Below are 23,389 nucleotides of genomic sequence, written 5' to 3' on the forward strand. Positions count from 1 at the left end.
TGTATGGATATACCACAGTTGATTTATCCCTTCATCTATTGAAAGACATCTTGGTTGCTTCCACATTTTGGTTATTATGAATAAAACTGCTATAAACATTTGTGTGCAGGCTTTTGTGTGGATGTATGTGGGAAAATACCAAGGTGTGCAGTTGCTGCATTGCATGGTAAGAGTATGTTTGGCTTTGTAAGAAACTGCCAAACCGTCTTCCAAAGTAGCTGTACCATTTCACATTTCACCAGTAATGAATGAGAAAAAAAGTACATTAAAGGTAAGTTCTAGAAAGCACAATATTATAGAGAAAACAGAATCCAAAATTATATGCACAATATAATCTCAGTTGTGTTTAATTTAAAAAGAGGCAAATAAAAGAACTAAAAGGAAGTATGTTAAATAATTTCTTTAGTTTAGGATTATGGTTGTGTTTATTCCTACCATTCTACATTTTTTAATTTAATTTTTATTAAACCATGAGCAAGTATTGTTTTTATAACAATGCAAGAAAATAGGTAATAATTTCTCCTTTCTTCTTTTGGTGGCAGGAACCTGCAAATAGTCGTCTACCTCCTCACCTTATTGCACTTGATTCCACAATACCTGGATTTTTTGATGACATTGGGTATCTGGATCTCTTGCCATGTCGTCCTTTTGACACAGTTTTTATTTTCTATATGAAGCCAGGTCAGAAAACGAACCAAGAGGTAAGAGTTATGAATTTTTTTTTTTTGGTATATTTTTGTGCTATAAATACACGTCTAGAGAAAAAAATTGAGGCAAAATTAATATGGAGAGTTTATTTGGGCCAGAGTTGAGGAAATGGGAAATGCTGGAAAGTTCTCCCAAGAACAAAGGAGAGTCTCAAGTGTTTAAAGATAAAAAGGATGAGCCAGGAGAGCAGATGATTACAAAAGTTGTTTTTCAGGAATGCTCATTGGTTTACAATGAGCATTGGTTAATCAAATAACATTGATTAGTGAGTGGATATAAATTATTAAACTGTAGGATATGAGCTGTGGTGTCCAGCACTGTTAGATTAGTTTACGGACTATTGGTGGTGACATGCAGTCTAGAGTCCATATAGCACGCAGCTTCAAAATTATTAGTTAGCTCAAGCAGGAGTGAGATGCGACTGCTATCACATTTCAGTGCCTTTCTGGGCATGATAATTTGAAGGAGACTCGCATTCCTTAAATAGTTTCATTTTCATATCCAAAATTTTACATGGTATGTACTTGTCTATGGTAAGAAGTGTTTTATACTCGATGCCTAAAGACTTGCTGTGAACCAGTTTGGAAACAGAATTAACCAAAACTATGATACTTGGAGTCCTGAGTCTTTTGACCCTTAAGAAATGTGATTTAAATAGGAGCTGTAGGATATCTTTCTTCCCCTTAAGGAATTCAGATTCATAAGACAAAATAAACTGAAATAAAGAAGGGTAGTCATAAAAAGTTAAAGTAAGGCTCAAGAAGAATAAAGCAACAGCAACAAATATTTATGGAACATCTTCCCTGTGGCTCAGCATGCCAGGATATAGAAACGAGTAACAGTTCCCCTTTTGAGAAGCAGCTCACCTTCCTAGTAATTTCAGAAACAAATCATTTCAGTTGAGGAATGCGTGGTGTGCAGTGAGGGAAATAACACCTGAAATAAAGGAGAAAAACAGAAGGACTGGCCGGGTGCGGTGGCTCACGCCTGTAATCCCAGCACTTTGGGAGGCCGAGGTGGGTGGATCACCTGAGGTCAGGAGTTCAAGACAAGCCTGGCCAACATGGTAGAACCCTGTCTCTACTAAAAATACAAAAATTAGCTGGTGTGGTGGCAGGCACCTATAGTCCCAGCTACTTGGGAGGCTGAGGCAGGAGAACTCCTTGAACCCGGAAAGCAGAGGTTGCAGTGAGCCGAGATTGCACTCCAGCCTGGGCGACAGAGCGAGACTCCGTCTCAAAAACAAAACAAAACAGAGGTACTTAAGTAAAACATACCTGGATACGTGTAACAAAAAGACTAGGAGGAGGATGAAGAAAAATGTAAGATAGGTGAGAATGGAAAACTGAGAGCAAAATGGCAGGAGACTTGAAGTGTTTTTTGAAAAGGAATAATTGAAATATAGAATAGGCAGGAAGTTACTGACTGTAACTAGGAAAGAACTGAAGGAAGACTTGTACAATGTAGTATTCAGATGTGTAGGGCACTGTGACTGCATGATCCTGGAATTTTACTGTAGTAGTCATTTTAAGACCATCAGCTAATCAAATTAGCATGCCTAAAGAAATTTACCAAAGTTTCCAAATGTTTACACTAGAAGCACTGTTTCAAATGATTTGTGAGCTCTTAGAAAAGAAGGCTGATTTATGAGAAAGTTATTTTTTTGTTACTGAGTCAATAAAGTTAATAAGTGTCTGTTGTTAGGTGAACAAAATCTATAAGATTTCTGGCCCCCTAAAACTGCATAGAGGCGAAGACAGATGATTAAATAAGCAACCAACCGTTGTAAAGGTTGCTAATATGGTCGTTAAAGCACGTTCTAGGAGCAATAACGGGAAAACCTAATCTGGTTTTAAGAAGGTGGCCTGGAGGGAAAGATACTCTAGCTGGTAATTTAAGGTGTGCATTAACTGTAGGTAAGGAGGCAGAAGCAGATTGTCACTGACAAAGTAATAATAATGTATAAATTCTTCAGGGTAAAGAGAGTATTTTATCTTCATAAAATTCATTATGGGGTCTAATATACTTGGAGCTTAAGAGAAGGTGGGCTGGTGGTAACCAAAGATGAGACCGATGGACTCAAGTGTCTTAGAAGAACCTCAGTAAATAAAATTGGATTAATTCTGGAGGTGGGGATCTGTTTTGAAGGAAGTCAGTGCATTCTTTGAGAATAATGGAGCCACTTTCTCCTGCCTGTACAAGAAGACACAAACGCTTGAGGCACCTCCTAACCCAGTCCAGTTTCCCTAGCTGTTTAGAAGCTGAGGGTAACTAGGAATTAATGAAGATGTCCTCAGACCTCCTTTGGAATGTCTGAGACCTGCCTTCCCTAGCCACAGGGTAGATTAAGATTAATTTCTGTCTGCCAGAAGTGGCATGCAAGTTGAATTGGATTCACTTATTGCTTCTTGACTAAATTTTCAAAAATTATTTATTTAAAAGTTTTACTTCTAGATAAAAATTTGAATAGCAAAAACTAGAAATGGTTGTTAACTCAGTTTCTTGGCACCCATAAAAATGTGAAGGGATATGGGTAAACTAACTAGGTTCACTTCTAAAGAGACTGGTTTTAGGCTGGGCACGGTGGCTCACACCTGTAATCCCAGCACTTTGGGAGGCTGAGGTGGGCGGATCATGAGATCAGGAGATAGAGACCATCCCGGCTAACACAGTAAAACCCGTTTTTACTAAAAATATAAAAAATTAGCCGGGTGTGGTGGTGGGTGCCTGTAGTCCCAGCTACTCAGGAGGCTGAGGCAGGAGAATGGCGTGAACCCAGGAGGTAGAGCTTGCAGTGAGCAGAGATTGCGCCACTGCACTCCAGCCTGGGCGACAGAGCAAGACTATGTCTCAAAAGAAAAAAACAAAAAAGACTGGTTTTGTGTTTAAGAGGTAATGACTTTGAGATGATTTGCAGTGGGTCAGATGTAATGGATGTAACTTCTTACATTTTGACTTTCACAGGCCTCTATATGATCTTGGTATAGATTAGCGTTATATGAATGACATCAGTGATCTGTGGACTGGCTGCATCATAGTTATTTGGAGGAATTTTTAGAGATAGTGATTCCAGGATTCCGCATTCGCTGATTTTAATGTAGAAGGTCTAGAGCAGGTGAAGAGAACCTTGTTTTTACGCCATTTCCCAGATGATTTTGATATACTCTGCTCTCCACCCTCCCCCTTTCATTTTTCATTTACAAAGGAATTTCTTGTTTTCCTTCCTTTAGAAATGAGTTTTTCAAGAGTAGCACTATTGCCATCTTGGGCCAGATAAGTTCTTTGTTATGAGGGCTGTCCTATGTATTTTAGAACATTTAGCAGCATCTTTGGCCTCTACTACTAGATGTTTGTAGTGTGCCTCACCAGTTATGACAACCAAAAATGTCTCCAAATGTTGGATGTCCGCTGAAAAGCAAAATCATCCCTAGATGAGAAGCACTGTTTTAAAGTGAGGGACTCTTTGTGAGGCCAGTAGAAAGTGCACGCATTACATTTAGTGCTTAGTGAAGAGGAGAGAACTTTGTGGCCACTTCATTTTTCCTGAAATTCTCTTCTTTGGCCTAAGAAAAGGATATTTTCATACTCACTTATTAATTACATCTAATGTTTGTTGAATTTTAGTAGGTTTTATAGCCTTTGTCAAGATTTATAGTTAAATAGTTGCATCCCTATGTAATGTTTCTCATTAACCAGACAGTAAACTTCATGAAGGTGAGGACGTAGTATCTTTTAGTAAACATGGCTGGTTCAGTAATTGTTTTGCTAGGAAGAGAGCTCATAGCTTTTCTTGCATTATTTCATAACCATTGTTATTATCTCTACTTTATGGATTAAGAAACTGAGGCAGTGGGGGTAAGAAACTTGCCCAAGGCTCAGCCAATCCAAATCTGTCTAACTCTGGAGAATGCATTTTCTCTATCGTGATATATCCTCAAATGGATTCTGAGCTTGGACATGATTTGTCAGAAGCTTCAAAGCTAACCAATTTTTATGAAGATTTATTTTGATACATTATTTTTCTTCCTTCATTATAGCTGATGATTGGTATGTATTTCAGATTTTGAAGAATGTGGAGTCTTCCAGAACCGTTCAGCCACATTTCCTAGAATTTTTGCTTTCCCTTGGCTGGTCAGTAGATGTGGGCAGACACCCTGGTTGGACTGGGCATGTTTCTACCAGTTGGTCTATTAATTGTTGTGATGATGGTGAAGGATCTCAACAAGGTAAAACTCACAGTGTTTCAAATGTCAGTTGTTGCTTGTTTTGTTAGTCTTGTTTTTTTTCCCCCTTTACTATGATTTATAGTCTTATTAAAAATACAAAACCAGGCTGGGTGCAGTGGTGCATGCCTGCCTTTGAGAAGCCAGGTAGGAGGATCGACTGAGGCTAGGAGTTCAAGAACAGCCTGGGCAACATAGCAAGACACCGTCTCTACAAAAGATGAAAAAATTTTCTAGGCTTGAGGGCCATGTATTTGTAGTCCTGCCTGCTCAGGAGGCTGAGGTGGGAGGATCACTTGAGGCCAGGAGTTGGAGCTGTGATCATACCACTGCATTCCAGCCTGAGTGACAGAGCAACTCCCTGACTCTAAAAAACAAACAGAGGTATATAGAGGAATAGTATCCTTCCCCTAATCCCAGTCCTGACAGGGTAACTTAGTACTAGTGTATATATTCTTCTAGACATTTTCAGTGTATATGAAATATATACACATAATGATAGAGTTAATTAATACAGAATGACTGGCTTATTACAATGCTGATAAGTTCCTTTTTTATAATATGCATAAGATTCAATTTTCTATACAAATGGTGTGATAAATATAGGTCATCCATACAAACAATACAGCTTCCTAACAAGCATGTTTTGTCTGATAAGTAGTTTTCTGTTAACCAGTGTGTTTTATCAACTGTGGCTATCAGAAGAGTCATACTTAAAGGTTAGATTCTTGGGATATTATACCAAAACCTTTGTAGTAAACAGCTGACCATCTCTGAGGATTCTTGCCCATCCCCTCAGATCCTCTGAGGAACTATAATCAGGATAACAAGTACCAGAGCAAGTATAAATTTAAACTTAAGACCTTTGCCCCACCTGGCTAATGCTTTGTGTTCCTGGGCTCCTGAGGTCACTGGAAAGTTAGTATTACCTCTCTAAAGTGGATAATGCCTATGCCCAGTGCACATTTTTCATTTTGATAAATATATCAGTTGGATACTTATGGTCGCAAGTATCAGAAAACGTGACCCAAACTGCCTTAGATTTTGAAGATAATTTATTGCCCATGTAACTGAAAATTCCAGAGGTTGGTTAAGCTTTGTGTCATTTGATCAGCATTCCTATTTTATTTCTTTACAATTTTCCTTTAGCTTTGCTCTCTATATTTTGGCTTTGTCGCCAGCCTGGCTCCTCTAATAGTGCAGAAAGGCAATTCCAGGCCTTCATTCACATACCACAGCAGCCTGAAGAGGAGAGATTAGCCAGATCTCAGAACCCCCTACTCCCCGAATCCGGAACTATATGGTGATTAGACTATCCCAAACCTGTCCTTGTGGCAAGAAAGAATGACTCTGGTAGAGAGATACAATGACAAGATAGAACTAGTATCAGAGGTCAGTCCCACATGCACATTTTGCCTGCTGCAGAATAGGGGTGGATAGAGTGGCTGTTGGGATAGTAACCACAGCATCTACTACAGCAGATACAAAGTGCCTGCCCGGAGCCCACAGCAGGAGTCAGAAAACGAAAGCCCAGTTTTTGAAAATAAAGTTTTATTGGAACTCGGTCACACTCTAGATTACACATTGTCTATGACAGCTTTCATGCTACAATGACAGAATCAAGTAGTTGTGGCAAAGACCCTATGGCCTACAAAGCTGAAAATGTTATCTGTCTGGTCCTTTACAGAAAAAGTTTGCTAACCTCTTGTCTAAAGCTCCCTATTTGCCAAATCTTCACCAGCATTAGGTATCTTCCAGTTTTTTAGGTGAGAAATTTTTCATTTTTAATAATGCTTGAGCATATCTTATCATATTTTTATTTCTTTCCTGGGAAGTACTTGTTCATTTCCCCTGTCCAATTTTTGGTCAGATTGTTGATATTTTATGTATTGCTGGTAGGACACTGAGTTCATTTTAATTGAGAACTGTATAGCTCTCATGAGTGTTTCTTTTGTTAATTCAGTCTTCCTGGCTTAGAGCAGATGCTATTACTAAAACTGGCTGTACATTTTTATACAATGTCACTGACCATTGAGGAAGGTGGAACATAGGCCAACTTGAGGAGCCATAGAGAGAGACCAGGGATAGAAATGCCTTAAAAGCAAGAGTCCAGAGATAACGCACATGTGTACTCTCTCTCTTCTCTCTCTCTGTCTCTTCCTCCCTCCTCCTCCTCCTCCTCTTCTTTTCCTCCTCCTTCTTCTTCCTCTCTCTCTCTCTTTCTGTCTCTCTCTCTCTGTCTCTCTCTCTCTCTCTCTCTGTCTCTCTCTCTCTCTCTCTGTCTCTCTCTCTCTCTCTCTCTCTCTCTCTCTGCCTGCCTACCTGCCTGTCTCTCTGGCCCAACTCCCTTCTGAGGTAGTGGGATGGTCTTCCTTTTGATTATTTATTCAGCGGATCCAAAGGACTGCTCACTTAATCTGCTTCATACACATGAATTAAAAGCCCTGCTAATCAGAAGTGGTCTGATATACAGTTGTTTGAGAAATTATGAAATTAAGATTTTATGATTTAAAAATAAAGACATCTAATAAGCATTATATTTTATTCTTTCATACTAATTGGTTCTTGCTGGAAACATATATTCTATTTATCACTTTATTAACCAGTTAACATTTCGTGTAGCAAGATGATACTGGTTTTTTTCTACTTTTTGAAGCAGTAATGTGGTGTTTCTTTTTCCCAGAAGAAGTGATTTCCTCTGAAGATATTGGAGCTAGCATTTTCAATGGACAGAAGAAGGTGCTGTATTATGCTGATGCCTTTACAGAAATTGCTTTTGTGGTTCCTTCTCCTGTGGAGTCCTTAAGTAAGACCATTTTGCATGGTCCTGTTTTAGGATCTATATTTATATTCCTGGGTTGTGTGGTATTACTGCTTTGGAAGAGATTTTGAAGTGATCTAAGGCATTCTTTAGCTTCTAAGGCATTATAACAGAATATGCAGAAGCACAAGGTATCTTCTCTTAACTTTTTAAGGAAAGTAGTTAAAGACAAGCAGACTGACCCTCTGATAATCTTTAAATAGTGAAGGAATCCCATTTCAATTGATATGCTTTCTTTAATTAATCAATACATAGGCTTATTTTCCAGTTCATTTCTTTCTATAATTACGAGTGATCCCTCACCTACTTTTTGAGAGCCTTTACATGGAACCACATAGAATCCTACAACGGGAAGGATCTCATGATAGCATCTGGCCATTCTTCTGAGCAAGAGAAATTTAAGCAGCCTAGAAAAGATGGTGGTCCAAGACCTTTCTTTTTCAGAATTGAGAGTAATTATTACTTCTTAGTCTGAACTCACAGTTTTATTTTGCCCAGAACCTTTGCTTTTTGCAAATTAAGCCTGTTTGTTCAAGCCTGACCAAGTAGGTGGTCAGGCATTAGATAGAAAACTTCACCTTCTTCTTTGAGATCATTTTTAGGATGGGATACTATACCTCACGATTTCACAGTCTCATTTCCAGACTAACGACTTTTGTTGTGCCCTACCTTGGTAGCTGCCTAACCTTTGTCCTTGGACCCTTGATTTCCCACTCTAGGCCCCTCCCTGTCTTACTCTCTGGGGCCAGCTGTGTCACTGGAAGGTTGGGCTTTCCGTGGTTTAGGTTTGAATTATAGCGGCTGTTGGGCTTCCTGTCAAGGTTCTGGTTTACTACTTTAATTCCAGAAGCCAGAACCTGTCCGTCCTCTTTGGGGACATACCTGCCTGATTTCTCTGGCCCAGCCTGTTAGTACCAGACAAGTCCTCCCAGAGCTAGAGCCTTGTCCTTACACTAAAGCTCCTGCAGTTGGGTCTTTGTCTTCTGTTGTGAAACATCTCCTATGCCAACTGTGCCCACTCCAACTCAGCTTCCTCCTATTTCTGATATTTGGGGATTTTTTTTAGATGGGGTGGAGGATAACTTTTTGTGTACTTATCTCTAACCACATTGCTCTTAATCATAGAGACTAGATCTTCTGTAGCTTCTGGGTGTCCCAGTGCCTATTTGACACAATGCTACATGATTGAATATATAATCAAAAGGATTCAGAGAGTAATAATGGCATGTATTATATTCTACATCTGAAATGTCAAATATTTTCTAGTCTTATTTTGGTTATCCTTTAGAGCAGGAGCTGGCAAACCACAGTGGCACAAGCCAAATGCCGCCAAGAATGGTTTTTACATTCTTGTAAAAGAAGAATGTAAAAAGGGTTTTACATTCTTAATATAAAAAGGGTTTTAAATAAAATACAAAGAAGAATATGTGAGAGATCTGTATAGCCAGCAAAGCCTAAAATACTTAGTACTTGATCCTTTACAGAAAAAGTTAGTCAGCCCTTGCTCTAGAAGCAATGCTTTGTTTAAGTGATTTAAGTTAGACTGGTGAGCATAATTAGTTTTAACAGTCTTGCTCCAAATAAGTGGTATGTATTATAGTTGCTTTTTTTCCTTTACCCCATAGCTGATTCATTGGAAAGTAACATCTCGGACCAAGATAGTGATTCAAATATGGATCTTATGCCAGGAATTCTGAAACAGCCATCCCTGACACTTGAGCTTTTCCCCAATCATACAGACAATCTTAATTCCTCACAGAGGGTAAGTTACTTTGTTGATAGGTCTCCAAAATTTTGTAGTGAAATCAGGGTAATTATAGAATCCTGCCTGAAAAGCTTTTAACCCAGAGAGTAATTATATCAGAGTACTGATTCCTTAGTAACTTAATTTTTTAAAATAACATTCTCATGATTTTCTCTTTTTCAGCCTGCAACAGATAGTTTATTCTGAGACAGCCTTTGTGGATTCTCTTGATTTCACCATTCTGATCCCATACTTGATTCTCTCATCTGTTCCTTTTTAAACCAAGGTTTTACTTTTGTCCCTGAAATATCCACTAAAGTTACTGCAGTAACTACATGTGTTTTATCTTTAATCTTGCAATGTTCATCTTAAACAAGTCTGACCATATAAATATAGGAACATTGTGGAGAAGAACTCAGTGTATGGATAAATATTCTGAGTGAGGAACACAGCACTTACTACAAGAGGAGCTTTTTTGCTTTTATCTTTTTTTTTTTTTTTTTTTTTACCTTATCAGCAAATATTACTTCTTTATCTGTGATCAGGTCAGAAGTGTAGGAAGATTGACTTAGAACAAATCATAACAAAGACAGAAGTGTCAGCTTGACTTAAAGGCGTTCCTCCATTGTACAGGAGTTTAGGTTGGCTCCCTGCCACAGTGAAAATTACTTTTAATGTAAGTATATACTTAGAATATGGGGAGGTTTTTACCTTTAAAATTGATTTAGGAAAAAAAGGCCAGGTGGTGTAATAGTCCCTGGAGTAGACTGATTTGAAAATCAGGAGTTTTTTAAAGGTTTTACAGAATACAAGTTAGAGATGAGCAGTCAGTATTGCATGGCAATGCAAGATTTTAGCCAAATCTAATACTTTAAAAAATTTTTTTATTTGAGATTTGTGAACAGAACTAGAATTCAGTGGTGAGCTGCCCATATTTTCTGAATGCCAGCATAGTTATTCCTTAGAACCCAGATAAAGCACCGTGTTTTTGTTTCTCACTTATAGTATACTTTGCAGACACTAACAAGCTAAACAAACAAACAAAAAAGCAAAACCATATGGTTATCTCAATACATGGAGAAAACGCAGTTGACAAAAATTCAGTACTCATTATGAGAAAAGTTCTCAGCAAACTATGAATAGAACTTTCTCAACTTGATACAGAGCATCTACTAAAAACCTACAGCTAACATTATACTTACGCATTATACATTCTTGAATGCTTTTCCTCTGAGATGGAGAACAAGGCAAGGATGCCTATTCTCACCACTTATATTCGACATGGTAGAGGAGGGACCTACATAGAGAAGACAAAAGGAAACACAGTACGTAGAGCTTAGAAACAAAGAAGTAAAACTGTATGTATTTGCAGGTGACGTGGTCATGTAAGTAGAAAACCCTGAGGAGGCCGGGCGCGGTGGCTCAAGCCTGTAATCCCAGCACTTTGGGAGGCCGAGACGGGCGGATCACGAGGTCAGGAGATCGAGACCATCCTGGCTAACACGGTGAAACCCCATCTCTACTAAAAAATACAAAAAAAAAAACTAGCCGGGCGAGGTGGCGGGCGCCTGTAGTCCCAGCTACTCGGGAGGCTGAGGCAGGAGAATGGCGTAAACCCGGGAGGCGGAGCTTGCAGTGAGCTGAGATCCGGCCACTGCACTCCAGCCCGGGCGACAGAGTGAGACTCCGTCTCAAAAAAAAAAAAAAAAAAAGAAAACCCCGAGGAATCTTTTTTTCAATCCACTAGAACTATTGAGGTGAGTTCAGCAAGACTGCAGGAAAAACATCAGGGTGTTGGGCAAAATTTTGAGATAACCCCCAGCAACATTTGCCTGTGTACAATGTCCTCTCCTTGTGTGTAGGTGGAGCCTGTGAATATGATAGGATAACTGTGATTATGTTACTTTATTTGGCAAAGGGATCTTGTGGGTTTAATTGCGTTACTTTGAGTTAATCAAAAGGGAAATTTTCCAAGTAGACCTGACCTAATCACAGGAGCTCTTTAAATCTAGGGCTAGACGTCAGAGATGGAAGAAGTCAGAGTCAAAGCTAATTAGGGGCCTTGATGCTAAGAAAGTAGTCTGTGAATATGGGCAGATGTCTGTCACTAGTTTGGGAGAAATCTCTTGGTCTGGCCATTTTCTGTCAATATCAGAGTAGATACAAGCATCTAGGGGACTTGCCATGGACTCTGGTCATCTGGTAAAGACATGTATATTTCTGTGCTAATAAAGCAGTTTTAATTTTAAAATTCACCTCAAGTATGAGATTCTCCCCTCTGTACATATGAGCTTTGTTTGGGGCTTTAGCACAACTTAGCTGTGCTGCATGCCTCAAAAGAAGTGCAACTCGGTACCAGTTTGCTAAAGGGGAGACACAGTCCTGTTAACCTTGCAGTGAAACTTAGAGTTGATTAGGGTGGTGGGAAGCCAGAAGCACACTGCATGATAATGAAGGCCCAAACAACTTGTTTTTCTTTCTACTGATGAGAAAAAGAAATTAAGCATAAATTGCAGTAGGAGACATTTGTTCTGGGATCTGGGAATAACTTGCTGACGGGACATTTTAGAGATTAGGATCCCCAGACAAGTAATGATGTGGCTGTGATGGGGAAGCATACTGCTTTCTGGCCCTAATAGAGATAGACTCAAATCCTTTAAGCCCTCATTAAGATACTGCGTGTAAATTTTGTTTTTATTAATGCAAATTATTATTATTCAGTATTCCTTCCTTGTTTTTTCTTTGACAATTTGAAGCCTTCATTTTCTTGTCCTCGGTTAAGACTGATGAACAGGAGCCAAAGAAGAGCTTTGTTGTAAATGTATACACGTTTTCTTAAAGTGATTTTCCATGACCTGATACTTATGTCACTGAGCACCTTGACAAATGAATGACTGGGTAGTTTTATTAAGCCAGTTTTTTGTTGCTGTTGTTTTTCCCATGCTCTGTCTTCTTCTTCATATAGCTCAGTCCCAGTTCCAGAATGAGGAAGCTGCCTCAGGGTCGCCCTGTTCCTCCCCTTGGACCTGAGACAAGAGTTTCTGTAGTCTGGGTGGAACGCTATGATGATATAGGTACTGTATGAGGACTTTGTCCATAAATAAAATAACAATATATGACAATGACTTGCTAAATGTCTACAGGGAGTGGGCATATAAGCATGGTGTGGCCAGGAGCTAGTCCTGGAGTTCAGCAAGCCTGGGTTTGCACCCCAGCTCCACTACTCAGTTTCTTTAAGCCTTAGATTACTCCTCTGTTAAATCCTGGTACTTTTTTCGTAGTTGTGAAGATTTGACGAGACTAGTAGATACAAAGCTTTTAGTTATCCCTGTTGGCATCACAGTCAGTGGTTTGTTGCCAGTTGGTCTCAGTCATCCCAGGACCTTTGGAAAGGGGATGGGGAAGCGCTTCACTTACCCTCTCTCCACCCACATGCTCTACTGTCTCGTTTTAGTATAAAGCTTAGTTTGTCCTTAAGAGTTGCACTCTGGGTAAGTTTCTCATGATTTTTACATAAGCAACCTTGAGCATTAGAATTATATACTTTGCCTAAAATCCCATCCAGCCCAGAGTTTGTGGGAAAATGTGATAGTTACTTTTCAACCAAGCCCTCAAAGATCACAGAATGTATTTTCTAAAAACTCTTTGCTTTAGATGAAATTAGCTAAAAAAAAGTCTTGAGAGATGATTTTTTAATTTGTAGAGAATAATTAAGATGATATTTCAGGACAGCACAATCCATATATTTGCCACTCATTTATGTGACGAGATTAGAAAATTAGATTTCCTGTTATCTGTTTGGGAAAATGAGGGAGATATTAATTATAATGCTATTATTTTCTTCCAGAAAACTTTCCCCTCTCAGAGCTGATGACAGAGATCAGTACTGGTGTGGAAACTACTGCAAATAGTAGCACTTCACTAAGGTAAACTCTGTTTGCTTGAATTTCAACAGCATGTCTTTTTTTAATATATTGATTGCAGCTTAATAAATAAAGAATTATGAAACAAAAGAGTTGTGGACAATTAGAAATAAAAATAGAGAAAAAAGATCAAAGAAAGAAGTTTGTATACAATGTACAAGGTTATCAAATTATTACAGCATGGACTTTTTTAAAGCCACTTTATTGAGGTACGACTGACATGTTAAAAGCTATACGTATTTAATGTATACAACTTGATGAGTTTGGAGATAAGTATATCTCCATGAAACCATCACAATAATCTATTCCTGAGCACTTCTACCATATCCAGAAGTTTTCTGCTGCCCACTTAATTTATTATTATTATTATTTTGTGATAAGAACCACTTAACATAAGATCTGCCCTCTTAGCAAATTTTTAAGTATACAATACTGTATTATTAGCTATAGCCACTGTACTGTTGATCTTTAGGACTTATCCTTCATAACTGAAACTTTGTGCCACCTTTTGGCCAATACCTCCCCATTTTTTCCCTCCCTCCAGTTCCTGACAACTAGCATTCTACTCTCTGCTTCTCTGAGTTTAACTATTTTAGATTTGTCATATAAGTGATATCATGTGGAATTTGTCTTTTTGTGCCTGCCTTATACTTAGCATAATGTACTCTAGATTCACCCATGTTGTCACAAATGGCAGGATTTCCATTTTAAGACTGAATAATATTTCATTGTATGTGTACACCACATTTTCCTTATATATTCGTCCATTGATGGATATTTAAGTTGCCTCCATGTCTTAGCTATTGTGAATAATGCTGCAGTGAAAATGGGAGTGCTGCTATCTCTTTGAGATCCTGGTTTCAGTTCCTCTGGATATATACCCTGAAGTGGGATTGCTGGATCATATGAACATTCTATTTTTAATTTGTTGAGGAACCATACTGTTTTCCACGGTGGCTGCACCAGTTTACATTTCCACCAACAGCCTACAAGGGAATTCCCTTTTCTCCACATTCTCGCCAACACTTGTTTTCTTTTGGTTTTTTTGAAAATGACCATCCTACCTGGAGTGAGGTGCTATCTCATTATGATTTTGATTTGCATTTCCCTGATGATTAGTGATGTTGGGTGCTTTAGCAAGAGTTTTAATAGTAAAATTAATTGCTATTTTACAGTTATCTAGAGCAAAAAGAAAAATGGAGAAGTAGAGGCAATTAAATATTAATAAAGACTGTAATAATAGGATAGCAATATTAGATTGAAATAATGGAGTTAAATTGGCCAAAACAATGTGGCCAAATAGCAGCTAAAATATCCTAAATCATATGAGCTAATTAATGGAAAAATGTTTCTAAGCAAAATGTAATACTAAGTTTATAATTGGGTTAAAATTTCTGCCCGTTCACAAGAAGGATAAAAAGAGAATAATCTGATTCTAAGAATGGTAACAATGTAGTTGTGTAGGCTTGTAGTTTTCAAGGTTTGCTTGCTTGTTTTTGGTTTATAACTAAGAGTTCAACAATTATTTTCCCTGTTTTATTTGTGGGATAAAATAGGCTCAAAGAGGTTATTCCTTAGTATCACACATCCAGTAAATGCAGGAGAAAGTTTCCTGAATCCAGGCCTTTGACCCCAAATGCATTGGTCCTGTATCTCTCTCATCACAGATACCCTCAAACTTGATATTTTTAAGTTCCTTTTAGTTATGTGAGCTGATTGAAATTGCATATAAGATGAATTTATTCTAATATTGTTAGATGATTGTTGTTGAAATGAAGTCAGTAAAGATGATTTATTTTGGCATTATCATTTTACATTTCTAAAAGAGGGCAAGTCATTCTTAAAACTTCCATGTTTTTTATGCTTTGGTGTTTTAAAACAAATTACAGGTATCTTTATGTTCCAAATACATCAGTATGCATCTGAAAAGTCAGAACACTTTCAGATAGCTAAATATAACATCACAATAATAAAGTTAGTAATACTTTCTTAATATTATCTAATAGGCAACATTCAAATGTATTCATTTTTACTAAAATATTCTTCACAATTGGTAAAGAATTCACTCCAGGACTGTATATCTGGTTTTAATTCCTTCCATCTCTTTTATTTTTTTTTTTTTTTTATTTATTTTTTTTTGAGACGGAGTCTGGCTCTGTCGCCCAGGCTGGAGTGCGGTGGCCGGATCTCAGCTCACTGCAAGCTCTGCCTCCCAGGTTTACGCCATTCTCCTGCCTCCGCCTCCCAAGTAGCTGGGACTACAGGCGCCCGCCTCATCTCCCGGCTAGTTTTTTGTCTTCTTTAGTAGAGACGGGGTTTCACCGTATTAGCCAGGGTGGTCTCGATCTCCTGACCTTGTGATCCGCCCATCTCGGCCTCCCAAAGTGCTAGGATTACAGGCTTGAGCCACCGCGCCCGGCTAATTCCTTCAATCTCTTTTAATCTGGAACAGTCCTTTTTTCTTTATGACACTAACTTGCTAAAGAAGAGACTATAGAATAGTCATGAGTAGACTTCTCTAGAACTAATTAGAAGAGACTTATCATATACTGTCTTTGTTGTTTTCACCTTTTTTTTTTAATTAAAAAATAAAAAAATTGGGCACAAGGTCTCACCATGTTACCCAGGCTAGTCTCGAACTCCTGGGCTCAAGCGATCCTCCTACCTCGGCCTCTCAAGTTTCCATCTTTTTAGGTCAAAGGTTGTAATACAATTTGACAGTAAAATGTATATTTTATTGATAGATTAGCGAAGTTTATAATTTGTCTTGGGGACAGAATTACTCGAGGATTGATTTTTCTTTCTTCTTTTTTTTTTTTTTTAATGTCTTGAAACATTGATTCAATGTTGCTTTGGCCAAAATCACCTTACCTATATAGAAAGAAAACTCAATGGGTTGCAAAAAGACCCCAACATGTAGCATCACAAATAACATGTAATACAAGATGGGTTGGCCGATCCCTGGTGTGTAATGAGTAACTCAGCCCTCCATAGAGGCAGTTGCCGACTTTAGCATCTGCTTCCTGGCCAGAGGCTGTGAGGGCTTTGGCCCTGCCACAATGTGGCCATTTATCACCATAGCTGAGAAGAACACTTGCAGCTGGCTTGGATTAATGGCTCTCCCAACCTCCTTCCCCACCCTGAAAAAAAATTATATCAGGGATTCCTGTAATGGGCCAAAGCTGTGTTCCTGCCTCTGCTCTGGGATTACCAGCCTTGACTATGCTGGAATTCCCTGTACTCTGGCCGGCCACATTTTTGTTCCCTACAAGAAGAGGAACTAAAGTGAAAGTCCCATAGGTGGTTGCTAGATTCTTAACTCCATGCAATAGAGTTCTCTGGCCTCTCCTTCCATCCAGTGTCCCTAGTGGTTTTCCAGGTATATATATTTTTTCAGCCCCTTTCTGTTAGCTTAAAAAGCCTGAGCCAGTAATGAACCTTTAGGACCAGGTGTTATAGGGGGCAGCAGCATAGATTCCCAGAAAGCAGATTCTGAGCAGACTGACCCCTTGGCTTTTCTCATACCACTGCCAAGCAACAGGTTCCTTTAGTAATCTTAGGCTGTATGTGGGGGACTTCAACTCTTGGGTGTCTGAAATAAAAATTTTCTTTTCTTAAGATCTACGACTCTTGAAAAAGAAGTTCCTGTCATCTTCATCCACCCTTTAAACACTGGATTATTCCGGATAAAAATTCAAGGAGCCACTGGAAAATTTAACATGGTCATCCCTCTTGTGGATGGGATGATTGTCAGCAGGCGAGCTCTTGGTAAGGTCTTCATATGTGGCTAAAGAGTTACGTTTTCTTTCTCTTTATCATTTTTACAAACCAAAAAGAAGTCAATATAAGGAAATGGTGATAATTACTTAATAGTTTCCACATGTAGGAAATGGTCTGGCTCTTGTTAAAAAGGGAACATGTTTTGTTCTTTTTTAATCTGTCCTTAATCTAGTAAATCTAAGTAAAACCTCACCAACTTCTAGTATTAAAATATTGAAGACAGCTGTTTGTCATCCAGGATGGAAAATAGGTTGTTAGACTAGATTTTTATTCTCCTTTTCCTGTCATTGTGTGTTTCTTCTGACAGTTTTATCTTGGCACTATGTCTATCTCTCTGGGGATGGGAAGTTTGCAAATTGAATGAAATAGTTTGAGTATGCGGAGGGTAGTTCACCTGAATACTTATAGTTCACCTACCTAAGTGATTAGTTTTTAACATTTATTTTAAAACTCTCTATTTTCAAGGCTTTCTGGTGAGGCAGACTGTAATTAACATTTGTAGAAGGAAGAGACTGGAGAGTGACTCCTACAGTCCACCCCATGTCCGCCGGAAACAGAAAATCACCGACATTGTCAACAAGTACCGGAACAAACAGTTGGAGCCAGAGTTTTATACTTCACTTTTCCAGGAGGTTGGACTCAAGAACTGCAGTTCTTAGACCCCTGAATTTCTAAGACTGTGGAACTCCAGTTCGGGAACTGTAACACAGCAGAACAGTTTGATAGATGATCACTGTAAAAATAAAAACAAATCACTCCCAAGAGCTTACTGTTTAATCACCAGAATAGAAGAAACACATTATAACCCATTTGATAGAAGACTTCGGGCTGTCTAGTGAAATGGGCTCCCAGACACAATCATATTCCTGCTGATAATGATGATACACATTTTAGCCATAAACTTTCTTTTAAAGGTGACAATTTTAGTTAAACATAAGCCTTTTGAGGAGAAAGGCTTTTATGCATCTCAGTTAAACACGTGCATTGGTAGTATCGACAAATTTGCAATATAGAAGTTGAAGATAGTTTTATACCTCACTTTTTAGGAGGTTGTATTCAAAATTAAAATCTTTCTCAGAATCTTCCAGGACATTTAAAGACTCATGTTGACAGCATGGAGGAGAAGGAAGGAAGTCACAGCCTTCTACTCACTTGTAGGTCTTCTTGTCATCCAGCTGTCACACTGACAAAAAGAAAAGATGATACTTGTTTTTTGCTCAGATAAGAAGCCTGACATTAAAATATGTCTTATTTTTTTCTCCACATTTCAAAAAGTTTTCCTTTTCATCACTGCATAGATCTGTCTGAAAGCCTCAGTTTCTGGGCCACCCAGGAACAGATCAGAAATGGAGCATGGCCTTGTCCTTTAATGGGGATGCAAATAAAGTTTGTGGGGTTAAAAGTTTTAAGATAGCAGTGATACCCCCACTCTCTCCATTGTTGTCCAGCAGGGTGACATAATGACAGGTTAAACATTTGTGATTCGTTGATTAAATATCATTTAAAGAAATGTAAATTCACAATAAGGGTTGAAAATTATTTGGTTTCATCCATTGTCTCTTATTTCAGGACCAAGCAGCAAACTGCAGTAGTTTATGAAGGATTCTAAAATGGGGTTCAGGAATAGCCTCTCAGCGCTACTAATTCAGATCTCCCAGAGAACTACTGGATTTCCTCATAATTAACAAACATGAGTGACCACCTCTTTGGGTGGCTACTGTTAGCAATGGCTGTTGTTGTCATGTTTTCTGGACTTTGCCAGCCAACAGATCCCTGCCAGGTTTTGGAAATACTTCTGTTACCTCGCTGCTACTTTTCTGCAGGGATAAAACTTTTGAGGTGGCCAGACCCAGAACATCCTTACAAGGATTCCTGTTACAGTGCTACAGTATACACTGCTCATTTATCCTATTCTCATGTGCTTTCTTCTTTAGTAAGATTATTTTATGTTAAGAACATAAGTGATATTTAAAGTCCAAAGAGAAATGATCACAGTTGTGTAAGGGGTGTTTTCCCCCTTGAACTCTGATGTCAGTAGACTATGGGTCAGAGCTGCAACGATCTGTTTGGTTTGATGTTTTGGTGGGTTACTTAGGGGGCGGGGATAGTGTGGGACCTAATTCCCTGTGCAAAGGTCTCTTATTCCAGAAATATGCATTTTGCCATCTATAAGCAAGAAATATGGGCATAGCAGCTCTTGGTTTAAAGTTTGCCATAACCTGTTCTTCATGTTTGTTTTAAGCTCAGGTAAAGATAATCTCTTTCTATGACTCCAGTTTCCATTCAGGTTATAGTATTATTATTCAATAGTTGATTTTCTTTTTAAGCTGGGCAATAAATTGATGTTTTCCAGATGGTAGCATGGGAGAGGGCATACAGGATAAAGATGAGCCAATTCTACCCTAAAAAATGTTCTAGTAGTTCACAGGAACAAGATGAGGTTTAATAACTTTCAAGGTAATTCTAGATTGACATTTTGAGGGGAAAATGGGCTCTTGTTCTAGTTGAAGTGAGCAGAGAAGGCTATAAATTAACATGTAACTTACAACATTTCAGAGGTTAAAAATAACTGATGTAGATGTACTTATTCAGTGTGATTCTTCAGATCAGACTTTTACCTTTGGCATACTTAATTTCAGAAAAATATGCTGTGTGTGTGTATGAGGGTTGGACTTGCTGAGCCTTCAGTTAGCTCTAATTTCTGGCAACTCCTTGTAATTCCAATGTATTTGATACGTGAACAATGATGTTGAATGCATTTGTTATCTGGGAGACTCCCTGGTCTTCCAGGGAAGGAGGGATGTGCAGCCCCTGAAGGCATGAAACTCCCAGTGTATACGGAGCCAGTGGACTATGGGATACCCATACTGTACCTTACCAGGCGCTGGTTCCTTCAGCTCAAAATAACATCTGCCCAAAGAGGGAGTGCTAAGAACCCTTAGCTCGTCAGTGGGACCCGGCTGGCTCCTGGAGGGGGTCTGTGACTTGAGGTATATGAACACCGATGCCAGGGGTAATTTTTGTCCCATCTGTATGGATCTGAGTTCATGGTCACTGTGTTCACCCACCTGCCTGTGTTAAAAATCACTGAGTAGAATAGCACCAGAGGAACATATTTAGCACCTAATACTAATATTTTGTACTCCATTTGATAAATTTGCCAGCATATGTTCTAGCCTCTGGGGGAAAGCCAGGACCACTTTTGTCTGTGGCTGAAACAGTTCAGTTGCTGTATCTGTTGGGTGTGCCAGGGGGTGGATGAGTGTGGCATTCTGTGAAGAGGAAGGTGGTAAGTAAGGTTGCCCTTCTGCCTTCTTAAGTAAGTTGCAGGAGGGAGCTTTCCTCCTCTCTGGTTGGGAGCACTGAGGACAGTGAGGAGGGCTTTTACCTTGTTAATCATTTCCTTATTTAGCTAGCTTTCCTTTTTGTCTAGGGCTTCCTCCTGAGACCCTCTTCCATCCATTGGGCCTTTGAAATCAAGACTAATGAGACACACAAACACACACACGTGCATACTCATGCACATTTTCCTTCATTTCCATATCCTTTATTTCAGGGCAGCCCATTTTCCTCTGGATTCATTGATAAATACAAATACCCACACCTTTGACCAGTATTGTTGGTTACCTGCAGGTTCTGTGTATGAGGCCTTCATGAATGGTTACTTTCTCCATACACTAGGGAAGCATTTGTCAGAGTCTGCAGACTGGGTTCTAGAGAGGCAGAGTCTTTAAGAGTATTCATTTCTTCTGGAAAGTGGAGCTTTACCCAAAGTGAAAGTTAGCCTTGCTCAAAGATGTGTTTTGTGGTAGTTGGTAAAAAAAAAAAAAAAAAAAGAAAGAAAGAAAGAAACACGTATTGGAGGTAATTTGACACTCCTGCTGGCAGTCGTTCTCTATTCACCATTTTAAAGCCCATTCAGGTTCTGTCTTCCTGAAAAGAACTGATTGCTGTGTTTACATGAAATGACGATTGATTGGAGTCAGATGGTCTGTTTTAAAGATTTCCATGACAGCCTCTTTTCCTGAGTTGGAGAGATTGGAGGTGGTCCATCCGTACGAAGTGGAATCAAACGGTGGGTTTCTTAGTAGCTAAAGAAGCCATGTACTTACAGTGTTTTTCTCAGAATATCAACTCATGTTCTTCAGATGCTTTTCTTTTTTTAATGATGAGGGAAAAGGTGTAATTTGGGATTCCACAGTGCCTTGCATATAGTAGGCGCCCAATAAATACTTGTTGAAGCAAACCAAGTTTCCCAAGTCCTCATCTCTTACAGTGACCAAGACATCTTTCTCCTCTGAAGGGGTTGGCAGTTGTGGCTAAAAAATAAGCAGTATCATTATTTGCTTGAAATCATATATACAGTTTGTATGAATTTCAGTATGTTGCCAAGACATGCTCTTTTTCTTATTGTATTTTCTGTAAATATTTCTGGCACTGAACTGTAAAGTAAAGGCAAAGTGTAAATATGAAGGTGTACCCGTGCCCCTTGCCTCCTGTGTTTCATCTTCGTCGGTTAGGGAAGAAAGTCCAGAGGTTTGTTTGTATTTATGCCGATCCTTTGTCCAGAAGAAGCCCATGGAATATTGAATGTAATACATTTAGTCAATTAAATTTTAAGGAGATTCTTATCTAATAACTTTGTGTGTGTTTTTGGATACAGGCTGGGGGTTTACTCCTACACTGGTGCTGTGAATTTTACCCTTCCAGGGGACGTGTGCTTGGCTTTGGCTGCCCTTTATAATTTAGATCTGTAGTTTAATTGAACATTAAATGAGTATTTCATGAAATACTCAAAGTTTGATTAATTTTAAGAAAAATATTTGGCCTTCTCTGCTGGAAGGAGCTTGTATAATTAAAACACTGCCAATAGAGGCTCACCTTTCAGAGGCTGGGAATTGCTGAGGAAATAGATACTTACGTTATGGGAGTGAAAGTGCCGGCTGTGCCCTCTGCTTGCAGAAAATATGAGCCCTACCAGGGCTAGACAGTCAGCAAAGTGGGGAGATGCAGAGATCATCCCCTGGGGAGATGCAGAGATCTTCCCCTGCTGCCTACTGCCCCCTTTGTGCCCCCTTGGAGCCAGATGAGCGCCTTCAGGCCTAGATCACACAGAGGAGTGAGCGGACCGATTGAAACAACCATGAGAACCACTGTGGTCATGCCTGTGCCAAAAGCTGCTGACGTGTGCCACCCTCTGAACTGTGCTTGGGAGCTGCCTACCTTGCAATGTCTGTTCTGTCTGTTCTGCCCACTCACAACAGGATCTCCAGCTGGGCCTAGTGGTCAGGGAAGCTGACCACAATATCCCTGTTTTGGTGTCTGGAAAGGTTTTGTAACCAGAAAAAAAATGTGTGCTCAAGCCTTTCCCAGCTATGCTGCTCAGCTCTCTCTGACCCCAACCCCTTCAGGACCCAGTGCCAGGGAATCACTCCCAACCCAGACTGCCTGCTCCTCCTCTTGGTCTCTGGGCCCTGCATCAGGTGCCCCCTGCCAGGGCACTGCTCCTCTTGGACACGCATTCTAGTCCATTTTCCCAGACTTCCTCTTGTAGGAATTTTGGCCATCCCACAGCTGGGCTAGACTCTCGAAAGCTCTCCCAGCCCCTCCCATGCTCATTTTTTCCTGTTGCTGGCCCCATGTGCCCTTCTCCTTGAAATGGTGTCTTTTCCTGTAAGAGGGTTTTCTACTCCATGTTTCTCCCTAGGTTTACTGCCCACTTCCTGCAGCTGCTCCCTCAGCCTGGACCTGGGTTTGCCTTTCAACAGGTGCTTTTAAGTCATGAGATGCCGTAGTCTCAAAATCAAGCCTGTGTCGGAATCATTCTGGTTGCCTATCAGTGTGTTGAATCCCAAGCCACACCCCCACCCCCAAGAGGTCTGAGGAGACGAAGGTGAGCCTGGGAATTGGCATGTTTAATAAATACACTCCAGCACCCACCCATCTGCTGGCAGCTTTAGGCAGGTGGTCCAAGGGCCCTTTTGGAGAATACCGTGCAGCAGCCACTCCAGTGGGAAGTCCGAAGCTGCCTTTCTGCCATGGTCTGGCACATGGAGGTTTACTGAATACTTCATGAGTGAACGGATGACAGATAGGAGAAGATGAGGATGGCATGTGGAAGTGTTCTGGCCACTCAGGAGATAAAGGAACAAGATTCAAGTCGTTAGAAGCCCCTCACAGAAAACCCTAA

The 23,389-nt window shown here is 39.6% G+C and overlaps 1 protein-coding gene across 4 annotated transcripts in view; it reads left to right on the top strand.

Annotated features, from left to right (window-relative positions):
* The window catches only part of RALGAPB (Ral GTPase activating protein non-catalytic beta subunit), a 110,522-nt gene extending 88,687 nt beyond the window's left edge, over positions 1 to 21,835 (top strand). For 3 of the 4 annotated variants that reach the window (XM_010355346.2, XM_010355348.2, XM_030914292.1), the window contains 8 exons: positions 543 to 701; positions 4,769 to 4,934; positions 7,615 to 7,737; positions 9,378 to 9,514; positions 12,462 to 12,570; positions 13,344 to 13,422; positions 17,039 to 17,187; positions 17,665 to 21,835. In XM_010355346.2, coding sequence (XP_010353648.1) covers positions 543 to 701; positions 4,769 to 4,934; positions 7,615 to 7,737; positions 9,378 to 9,514; positions 12,462 to 12,570; positions 13,344 to 13,422; positions 17,039 to 17,187; positions 17,665 to 17,858 — 1,116 coding nt within the window. In that variant the 3' untranslated portion in view covers positions 17,859 to 21,835. The remainder of the gene's footprint in view (positions 1 to 542; positions 702 to 4,768; positions 4,935 to 7,614; positions 7,738 to 9,377; positions 9,515 to 12,461; positions 12,571 to 13,343; positions 13,423 to 17,038; positions 17,188 to 17,664) is intronic. The other variant, XM_010355347.2, reaches the window with a different exon arrangement.
* Positions 21,836 to 23,389: the final 1,554 nt, after the last annotated feature.

This window comes from Rhinopithecus roxellana, chromosome 13, assembly GCF_007565055.1.
Source record: "Rhinopithecus roxellana isolate Shanxi Qingling chromosome 13, ASM756505v1, whole genome shotgun sequence".
NCBI lineage: Eukaryota > Metazoa > Chordata > Mammalia > Primates > Cercopithecidae > Rhinopithecus > Rhinopithecus roxellana.